Genomic DNA, 11,357 nt, shown 5'->3' on the forward strand with positions numbered 1-11,357 from the left:
ATTTTGACCGAACGTACAGTAAGTAAATAAGTAATTAAGTAGTAGTAAGAATAATTGTAATAATAATAATATCATAATCCTCAAATTCAGCGTTTCAATCCTCATGAGGTTAATAATTTCAATAATTGGGCACTAATTTTTTTGTAACACTTTTCCTTTTGATGAATAGAATGTTTAACGACTCCCAATTGGCAAGTTACAATCAAAGTGTCGGGTCTTTTTGCCAATGATTGTTCCTTAGCTTCCGTCACAAAGATATAAGTTTTTTACTTTTAAGTCATCTTTTTATCTGTCTCCTTCACCATGACATCATAAAACAAGATAAGACTCCTCAATTTCCACTATCTACATCGCTTTGAAGCATAGCCATGATTTGCAAATAAACATAGAACAACGATGGTTCTAGCATATGAAAATAAAAAAAAACGTGTGCCAAATAGTCATAGATTTCATAACCCGTAAAATAATTAATTCCCATAACATGAACATAGATTACGCGTACAAGGAAAGAGAGAATTTAACGAGTTTGACTGAGGTACACACCGAAAGAAGACAACACACGACTATGCTACACATTTTACTACAGTGAGAGTGATGGAAGAAGAGACCAAAGAGACGTTCATGCTTGCTAACATAATTCACCACCTAACAAAAGAAGAACCCTAAACACCAAACTACACATACTGTTGTTCTTGCGTTGAGATGAGACCCCATAAAATGGTTTTACTTTTAGGTTAATATTTTTGGGACCTCATTTTCTTTTCGTTCTCTTTGGACTTGTTCATTGCTTGGTTCATCAAACGTTGCTAGCTGTCTCCGTCACAGCACCACTTTTTGTGACATGATTCGGCTCTGAGGGTGTCATTGTTCCCAACTTCACCACGTCAACAATATGGCCATTTAGTTCCTGTAACTTGGTTGGCTCCTCCAATGTCTTTGGCTTTGCGTTTCTATAAACCAAATACAGCACCATCTGAATTATCCCAAACACAAATCCAAGCGTATTTGGGAGCTGCATCATTCAAATGCAAATGTTAGATCCTTCTGTTTAATCAAAGTAGTTCTTTTATGAAGGAATAAAATTAATATTCCCTTGCATTTAAACATTTAAACCTTTTGTCATTAAAAAATAATATAATATGGACCCATGTTTCCGTTTGGCTATTTTTTATTTTCATGTGATGAACTCAACTCTAATGGAGTGAGCATACGTTTAATTAATTGCTCTAGTTAAATTGACTCTTCACTAAATTATAGAGGCATAAAAAAAAGTTAGGAGATCTAGCTCAAATATATATATATATATATATATATATATATATATATATATCACAAAAGTAGTGATAAAGGAAAAGTGTTTGTTAAGATAGACAAAGATTTAATGGTCCATATAATATGGTCCAAGGCTAACGTAGCAATATTGAATTGTACTTACAGCGATGTAGTAGTCCTTGAGAAGAAGGCCATAGAAGAACCACATGACAGCATTTACAGTCAAAAAGAAGGACAAACTGAAAGGCATGAATTCCACGCTCTTGGTTTGGATCACACGTTTCTGCATGTATCAATTATGAGAATTTGATTTCTCTTTGAAAGCATATATATTACGTAAAGGTGAAAAATGTTGAAGATGAAGTAATAGTTGCCAAAGTAAGTGAAATGTGTATTGAAAAATAAAACAAGTAATAATAGACGAAAAGAGAAAATCTTGGAAAAAGAAGCTCCATTTAAAGTTATCTGCCTAGTCATTCTCTTTATGAATTAAATAATGGGCTTCTAAATAATTACCAGAATGCAGAGAGGAGCAGCAAACACACTAATGTTGAAAACTAGGCAAATCCATCCAATAACAGAAAGACGTTTGGATCCTTTTGTAAAGTAGAGGGTTGAAAGAAGCATGGCTCCGAACCCAAAAACATTCAACAAGAGAAGAAGCTTGATGGTCGAAAGCTGAAACATTTGACAGAAGGAAAACCAATTTATCATTTATTCTTGAGAAGAAGGAGAAGAAGGAATGGGTATATATAAAAGTTATGAGAAAGAATACCCTGGTTTTACTTGGGGCATAAACTAGGAAGATGAGAAGGTAAATTGACTCAATCACACATCCAAAGGAGTTAATGGTAATAAGAAGGAGGCTAGCATCCTTCTTCACGAGTGCGTAGTAAATCCAGAGCATTGAGCTGAACAGTGCAACAACATATGGCAGCGATTGAAATCCTTCTGCAGTTTTCTTCTTGTAGATTTGGTAAAATGTTGGTCTGCAATCGAATATAATTCATATATAGTTAGCAAAATACTTCAGCGTCCATTATTGTAAAGTAGAAAAAATCACTTACAATGGAGCAAGGAACACCATGAAGGAGATGACGTTGCCTATAACAACACAACAAAAATACAAGAAACACTCATTAGCCAGTGGTGAACAAACAGGAACCAATACAGGTTTCACACTAATATAATTAAGTATGCATGTTATAGAATAAACATGCGGTGAAATGCGATGAAAATCTAACGTTGATTTTATGTATTTGCGATAACACGCAAGATTGAAGAGAAGGGAAAACTGAGGGTGAAAGATGGTGAAGCATATGATGCAGATGGTAGAAAGAACTAGGGCACTTAAGAAAAGAAAGAAGAAAAGAAAAAAAGTGATAGTATTTGTATACCTAGAAGGCCAAAAACAAAAGCCCAAGTTTCATGGTTAATGGCCATTTTGGTGTCGTGTGTGGAATCTAATAACTCTTCTCTATCACTCACGGAGTGGTGAAGAAAAGGGTAGATACGATTCTGAAAGTGAGAAGCCTCAGTTGAGGTTATCTCTTTCTCTCTTTCGATTGCACGAGTCGTTAAGGGAAGAATGAGAAGGTATTTATAGTGCGAAAAGAGAAGCAGCAGAAGTCGCATGCAACATGCAAGTGGCTAACTAAAGAGGAATGTTCAGTAAGGTGGTATTGTGTGGTAATATTATTGTAGCTTTAATGTACTTTCCAGTTGTTCCACCACCTAACCACTGTTTACTTTAACCCAATCAAATCAAAAACAACATTTCTCTTATTACCCTATAATCACCAATTTTGGTTTAAGTCTCTTCCTCTTACCTCCACAATATTGGTGTGGGGTTCAGACACAATCTTTATTCTTTATGACGTATCACCCACCATGTGCCTTTAAGCCTTACAACTCATTACAGTTTATCGGGCAAGCGGGGTGAAACTTGCCACACAAAATTATAATTTACTTTACCTAAAATCTACCATGCCTTTCTATTTTAATCCCTATCCGTATCTTTTTAGCATATTTCGAAATAACAAATACGTGTAGATGTAAAGTGTTATAGATTATTTTCTTTGGCAAAAAAGTACACATATATATATATAAATGGAAATATAAAATAATCTCCTTCATACGGGTATTATTCGAATTCTTTTGATGAATAATTTTTATATTAAACACGTAGAGATTATATTTTATATTTTCAATTCAATATGAAAATGAAGACCTACATACGTGTCTTTTCTATGTTCCTATACTTAGTATTCATTCTCGTCATTATCCTCATCTCTATTTAAATTAATAAATTTGTCATAACTCAAATATATATATATATATATATATATATATATATATATATATATATATATATATATATATATATATATATATATATATAAATGTATTCTTCTGATTGATTAACTTGTTCTATATTCATGAAAATCCACTTATATCTTCAGGGGTATTGTCTCTTATCATAACCTTTGTATGTTTAAATAGTGTACTATTAATTATAATTATAGTGAGTCAATATTTGAATATTTTTATTTCTTTTTAATATCATTATTTGTTATTATTATTTTTACATGAGAATGTTTGATTCTCATTTTGAAATGTTCGATGACATAAATCCTTCATTAATTAAGTAATATAAAAAATATGTTCTTTGTTTTATTTGATTCTCAATTTTTGTTTAATTGAACTTTTATTTTGGTAAAACATTTTTCATTATCTTTCAACAATTCAACTATAGTTTGATATTTAAAACGTTTTTTTATATCTTCAAAGCTATTTTCCATCTTATCATATATTTAAGGATTAAATATATTTTTAGTTCCTCAAGTATGACATAATTTTGGGTTTCGTCCCTCTTCTAAAGGTTTGTTCATTTTCATCCTTTTCTTTAGGAAACTTGAATTTTAAGTCCTTAAAAATCAACTATGTTAAATTTTCTCTTACGTGGCTAACGGTGGGTCACATCACTTTTCTTTTTTTCTGAAACGTGTCGATCCTTCCTTCTTGCATCTTCATTGGTGGCAAACTGTCTCTCTTTACACTGACCAGACCGACACCAACATCTCCCACTCCGTCTCCATCACCGGCGAGTACACCAACCTCCTATACTCATCAACACCCACCTTACGCGCATATCCATAAGATGGAGGTCGGTGTACTCGTCGGTGATGGAGATAGAGCGGGAGATGTTGGCGCCAGTCTGGTTAGTGTGGAGGGATTTGCCACTAGTTGGAGACGGAGGGAAAGGGGAGGCCTAACGATGAAGAGAGTCAGAGGATGATGGAGATGAATAACGGAGGGAGAGGAGCTTCAGCGTGAAGATGTAGGAAGGAAGGATCCACGTTTCAGAAAAATGAAAAGTAATGTGGCACACCGTTAGCTACATAAAAGAAAATTTAACGTCGTTACTTTATGAGGACTAAAAATTTGAGTTTCCTAAGGAAGAGGATGAAAACAAACAAACATTTGAAAGATGGATGAAATCCAAAATCGCGTGATACTTGAGGGACTAAAAACATATTTAACCTTATATTTAATTATACATGCTTCAGGGTGTAGGGTCAAGGTCAACAGTTCAACATCCTGTACGTTCTCTAAGGGTCCAAAAGTTGCCTTTAACTTCAAGTCCCCTCGTAGTTGTTCATCCAAACTGTTTGGAAAGTACTTGTAGAATGTACTTCGATGTCAAAGTTAGTTCAATGTTTGATATTTCAGATATTAAGAGAGTAGTAAATACAGATCACCTACTTCCTTACCTTAAACCTATATTTATATATTTTGGAGTGGACCTTGCATTAGCAATAGCCTAATTACGACTCAATTATTAGTAATTATATTTTACCTTTAAGTTGTTCAACATTAACAATTAATCATCTTGATTATGGACCAATCGATCTGACTCCTCGACCATTCAATCTTAGTGATGGTTTGTTTGTGTGTCTCAATAACAATTAACGGTCTAGTCTATGGTTGACTAGATTGTCATACGGTAAATACATTTACTTTTTTTTTTTGTGAAATTTTCTTTAATTATATATCAAATTATATTTAAGACACATATTTGATTATTTTTTATATAATTATTTTTATTTTCTAACTGATTATATATTTATTATAGCAATTTTATGAAAGTATTTCATATACTAATGTATTATAAAATAATATTATTTACATAAATCTTGTTTATTATCATCCGACATATAAAAAAGAGAGAGATTTATGCTAAATTTTAATTATTATTAATTTAGTATTTGTTTGTGGTATGATCTGATGAATTATAATTTTTATTAGTGTATCCAAAAAGAGATTTCACTGTAGTATATTATAGAAAAAGAAATAAAGATATATTTAAATTTTTAAATTTTATCTTTTTATAATTTTTTAAAAGTAATTTTATAATTTTATAAACTTTATTTCATTATAAAATGTACAAAATTGAGGGATTCTTCGTTGTGTATAAGTCTGAAAGTAAGGAAATATATATGGATCACCTTACTACATATTTCCAGTTTTATCTTTTATAGACACTAAATGTTGTCTAATTACAATCTTCCTGCTCTTATCAAATGTGCGAAATATTTAGTACTACATAAATAATTCTACTAGCAAAAAAATTCAGCTGATGATCATTACCAAAGTTGTATCCAAATACTGTTTTTCTATTGGAATCATCCAAATACTTATAATTGTGAATCTCGAATCAGCTCAAGATGTTGCAATGTTGCTTTTAACTTGTGCTATTGAAACTTATTTACTACCAAATCCAAGACCTGTATAACTTATTTACTACCAAATCCAAAACTGAACCTATCGGTACTTAAAGCTCTCTTTGCGCGGTTCTAAAACTACATTACCTTTTCATTCCATCCAAACACTGATAACTTTTTGGCAAGTATACCAAATCGTTACAAGTAATACAGTGATAAGTAAAGTATCGTTCTCCTCAGGAAATTTGTGTTACGTTATTCAATTAAAATTTATTTATCAAAATCAATTTGAACAACAAAATATAAGTGAATTACTAGTCTCAAAGTAGATGACAATTTAAAATTGAAACTAAAATTTAAAGAAAGCTTCATTGGAATTGACTTCATGACCACATTACAGTAACTATTCTGAGCAATATAACTTGCGTTCAAACATCAACATCACAGTATCTTGGTTTAATTCCTTAAAACAAGTTCTAAAGAATTATGTTCAATTATTAATTCCTTAAGTAATTAAACATAAACTTTGCATTAAGAACGATGTTATTGATGACCAGAAGAATTGACACTATCCCTAGCATCTTTCCTTCTGGTTGCTTTTCTTGCGTTAATACTCAAATTTACTTCCCAGTATAATTTAAATATAAAAACAAGTTTATTTTACTTCCGTAAAATAAAATGAAAAGTAAACAGGAAAAGCATATGAATACAATTTAAATTGAACAGGAAAGATTACATCAAATGTCAGCCATTACAGTCAATTCCAACGAATAAAAGTTTAGCCTATCCTAGACATCACAAACATACTCATTTCTGCAATTCCTTGCATGATGTGCAGTCTTGATGTCTTCAGACTCCTGATGGTCTCCTTCTCCAGAGCAGTTCTCCAAAAAAATTCCTCTTGCCCGTCTCTGTCTGATCTCTCTCTATCCTCCAAAGCACGTCTTTTAAGAGACAGTTTATTTCTCATAAAACTGCTCCATTCGCTCAGCGCACAGAAGCAGATTCGCTGTGCGAATTAAAATTAATTCAGCAATCAACTGCACCAACTCGCTAAGCGCACAGCCTCTGGTGCGCTGTGCGAATTCAAGACTTGAAATCTCCAAACTGGCATGATTCGCTCAGCGAACCAATGGTGGTGCGCTGTGCGAATGTATTCTCCTGGCTCTGCGAATTTTGCTCCTGCTATGCGAGAATTGGCTGACAAATTCACTTTTGTACAACTTTTTCTGAACAATATTTTACAACACAATCTACTTCCTATTACGACTTTTCACTGAGTAATAACATGAATAATTACAAAATTGAGATCCTTTATAAGTGTCAAAACATCTGTTTTTCACACTTATCAAACACCACGTTAGTTAAAGTTGTTTTCTTTTTTTTCTGAATATTACAATTACTTTAAAAGCTAAATAATTCTTGAAAGAACTTGTTTTGGGATTATTAAATATAAAACACCACTCAATTAAACTAGAACTAATTAATAATGTTATCCTATAGTATATATATTGTAATGTTTCCATTCACCTGAAATGAAAGATATCAATATTCTATCTTTAACATTATTCACTTACCTCAAATTTCTCCATACACTACTACAAATAATATTTAATTGTGAGTAACTATTTTTTATTTCTAAAATTGGTTACTATTGTAGGATAATTAAAATAAATGAATTGTCTTAATCCATCTACATAGTAGTAAACAAATATATATAATATTATTCTGTATTTAGTTACTCTCCATTTTATTTATGTTAACAAGTTTGTTTTTTCATTATTATCTATTTATCATATAATCTATTATTACTCATAAAAATACTCTAATAATACTCTTTTTATACCTTTTCAAAAATACAGAAGATAAAACTGATGAGTCGTCGTGTAATCGTTATCAAGATAGAAATTGATAAAAACAAACCAATACATACATACATACATATATATATATATATATATATATATATATATATATATATATATATATATATATATATATATATATATATATATATATATATATATATATATATATATATATGTAAAACTGGTGAAAAACAATAAAGGAAAAAGTTGATTCACAACGGATAATGCAAAATGTTTTATTGTGCATTTAATTTTTTTAATAAAATAAAAATTAAGATAAAAATTTATATTTTTCTCTTTATCTAAATTTGAAATTTATTATTATTAATATCATTGATTTGTAAATTAGACTAAGTGTTTTATGACATATTCCGTTTAAAATTTTACATGTATAATCAATAACGCATAAAATTATATTATTATTATTATTATTATTATAATTATTATTATTATTATTATTATACAAGTAAAACATGCCTTAATTGTTAAATCCTGAATTAGGATTAACTCTATCTCAACTGACTCACTAGTCCATTTCAGGAAAAAAAAAATATTGTGAGCACGTGACAGCTACACCATATAACAGAAAGAAAGAATAATGATATAAATTTTATGTTTTAAAACTTTTTGCTTCAACTACTAAATCTAAAACTAGTGTTTTAACGTAGTTCAGAGACTAAATCTATTTTAAAAACATTGGTGATGACCAGCAAATATTTGCTGAAAATTACTAGAAAAAGTTATATATGTATTTATTTTAAACTATTGATAATATTATTAACAATGATTCGTGCTGTAGTGAAAAATGAGGACTACATTGCTGTTTTAGTATAAACTTAAATGCCATAACGGTATTGGCAACATTGTCTTGACTCTTATTTAAGCAATAAACAAAAGAAAAATATTATTTTAGGTGACAAAAGAAATATTCCATTCTAAAAGATAGAATCTCCAAGAGTGACTCTGCATATACAATTTAACACACAGGTTCTGGTCAGTGATGATGCTACAAAACATGACATTGATCCACCTTCTTAGGAAACAATTGATAACAGCTTTCAAAGTAGCATCATCACCTGGAATCTGCTGTTCAATTTGCTTGAAACCGTAGTTTTCAGCTAGTTGTTTTCTGTACTAAGCACTTTCAGCTACTTGTATTGGAATTCTTACAGCACGTATGACAGTAACTTTATAACAATATGTCTTTAACACCTTAACCTTTTTCGTATAAGCCCATCACTACTTAGATTAAATATGTCTGTGGCAGAATGAAAAATAATTATTTATTTAAAATGCATCCATTACCGATATCATTCATGTTCAGGCCTACTTCAAGTTGTTAAAATATTACAATGTTATTTAAAAACTACTACATCTTTAGCCATTTATCACCCCATGCTAAATTTTTAAATTTTTTTTAATATGACAAAGGATATGCTTTAGTGTGAGTCTATTATATTCAATCCATTCATTGAAAAAAATATCAAGAAAAAGAAATGTGGCATGCATATTTTGGAAATTAATAAAGAACCATTTTCACCGTACATAAACATGTTATCAGCATATTCTCAGTAGAAACTTAATGTAAGACCCCTTACACAGATTTCTAGAAATTTTTGAATTATATATTTTATAGCTTTATATTGTGTTATTCTCTCATTATTTTTATGTTTCTTTTTCTGCGTTTCTTGGACATGCACATAGCTCGAGCTTTATAGCACGACGGTGCCCTTTTCTTTTCAACAGTCGACGGTGAAGGTAGGGAATCAAATTGAATTCAAGGAATCCAGGTTTAAAAAACAGTATATGTTGGTGGATATGTTGGCAAAAAAGTATTCTAATTAATATTGACCTCTCAATATGATTAATAAAGTTTAGTTTATAAGAATTACTTTTTTCGTTAACTTATTACTTAAGTACAGATCATTAATGGCTTCTGTCAAAAGTAATTGGGTTCTCTGAGGGAGCAAGATATACAGAAAATTTTAAGAATAATCAATGCTTAATAAGTTTAAACAACGTTAATTCACAAATTTAATAAATTATAGGTTTGGAAGAAGATTTTATAACAATTCTAGACAAAATTAAGCAGTTTGGGTGAACGTTAATTCACAAATTTAATAAATTATAGGTTTAGAAGAAGAGTTTATAACAATTCTAGACAAAATTAAGCAGTTTGGGTGAATTTTTTTAGAGGGAACAAAACTATTCCTATTAATTAATTTTAAGTACATGATCATTTTTAATACCAAAAAAAAGTGAGATTTTCAGTGAAGTAACAGTAATAAGTATTTCTACAGTTAAATAAAAAAACATTAAACTAGATAGGTCAGTTCCATTAAAATAATTATCACTAAAAGTGAAATTTGGTGTGTTGTTACTCTTAAGGGCTAAGTGTATATAGCTATTATGCCTCACTAAACATAGTGTCACAATATTTTATTTATTTAATTTGTTTAGTCAATAATTCAAGTTCACTTTGAACTCTTGTTGGTCGCCTTTCATCCACAGTATTTCATGGCAAATGATTTGAATTGCTCTTAATAATAGGTCGTTATTCCTCAAATTATTTGAGAAACTTTTCACTGGATTCCTGAACCTTTAAATCATGTTTAACTGAGTACCTAGCTAGACTTTTGATAGACTCTATAAAAGTATAAATACATAATTTTAAAAAAATGCAAATAGTTCCAGAGATGTTATAAAAAAAATTAAATAGTTCAGTTCTAATATTTGAAATATGTCAAATTAATTCCTTATTTAAATAACACTAATAATAAAAAGTAATAAATTACAAATTTAAAATTTCATGTTATTCTTGTTGACAAAAAACTTATTCATGTGAGACACTGTGAAATTGTTTCTATTTTAACGGTTAATTTTTGCATGGACCAGGTACTTATTATATTTTTTTTTTATTTACCTATTTTATTTTATTTCTTTTCTTTCAATTGTTTGATTTATTTTCATCTCCACAAAATTCACTCATATTTTCAAGATATTTTCACTTGTAACACAACCTTTATTACACATTATTTTCATTACCTGTGGTTCTTTTTCAAATGACGTATTCTCAGTTTTATTGAATTATTGAATTACTTGAAAAATAATAAAAGTGTGGTTGAATAGTGTTATTGAAAAACTTTTTTGCAATTGATATAACACCTTTATCGAGGATGAAAGATTTTACGTTGATTGTTAAAAGCTCGACTTTGAAATTGAAATTGATTTAATCAATTAATTCTTTTCAAGTGTTATTAAGTAGTTAAGAGATATTCATTGCAATGTTTTAATAAAACTTCATTTTTTTAATAAAGTCGTTTGATATAGAAAGTTTTATATTAAAGATAAAACTATACTTGTAGGTTTTGTAAGAGAAGCATTAGAAAAAATAAAGCAGTAAGTGCACAATTATTTTTATACTGGTTCACTCCAACTAAGTTACATCAAGTCTTTTCTAACCTTAGAGAGTTCCACTATAATCTTCAACAAG

The 11,357-nt window shown here is 29.8% G+C and overlaps 1 protein-coding gene across 1 annotated transcript; it reads right to left on the reverse strand.

The window, feature by feature from the left end:
- Nucleotides 1-447: 447 nt before the first annotated feature.
- LOC108329985 (bidirectional sugar transporter SWEET10) lies at nucleotides 448-2,854 on the reverse strand. Its single transcript, XM_017564413.2, has 6 exons — nucleotides 2,670-2,854; nucleotides 2,340-2,376; nucleotides 2,048-2,261; nucleotides 1,789-1,950; nucleotides 1,436-1,555; nucleotides 448-1,012 (listed from the first exon to the last, which is right to left on the reverse strand). Exons 1-6 carry the CDS (start codon nucleotides 2,713-2,715, stop codon nucleotides 797-799), a joined length of 795 nt encoding a protein of 264 aa, XP_017419902.1. The 5' UTR covers nucleotides 2,716-2,854; the 3' UTR covers nucleotides 448-796.
- Between the last annotated feature and the right edge of the window lie 8,503 nt (nucleotides 2,855-11,357).

This window comes from Vigna angularis, chromosome 4 (genome assembly GCF_016808095.1).
Source record: "Vigna angularis cultivar LongXiaoDou No.4 chromosome 4, ASM1680809v1, whole genome shotgun sequence".
NCBI classification, from domain to species: Eukaryota; Viridiplantae; Streptophyta; class Magnoliopsida; order Fabales; family Fabaceae; genus Vigna; species Vigna angularis.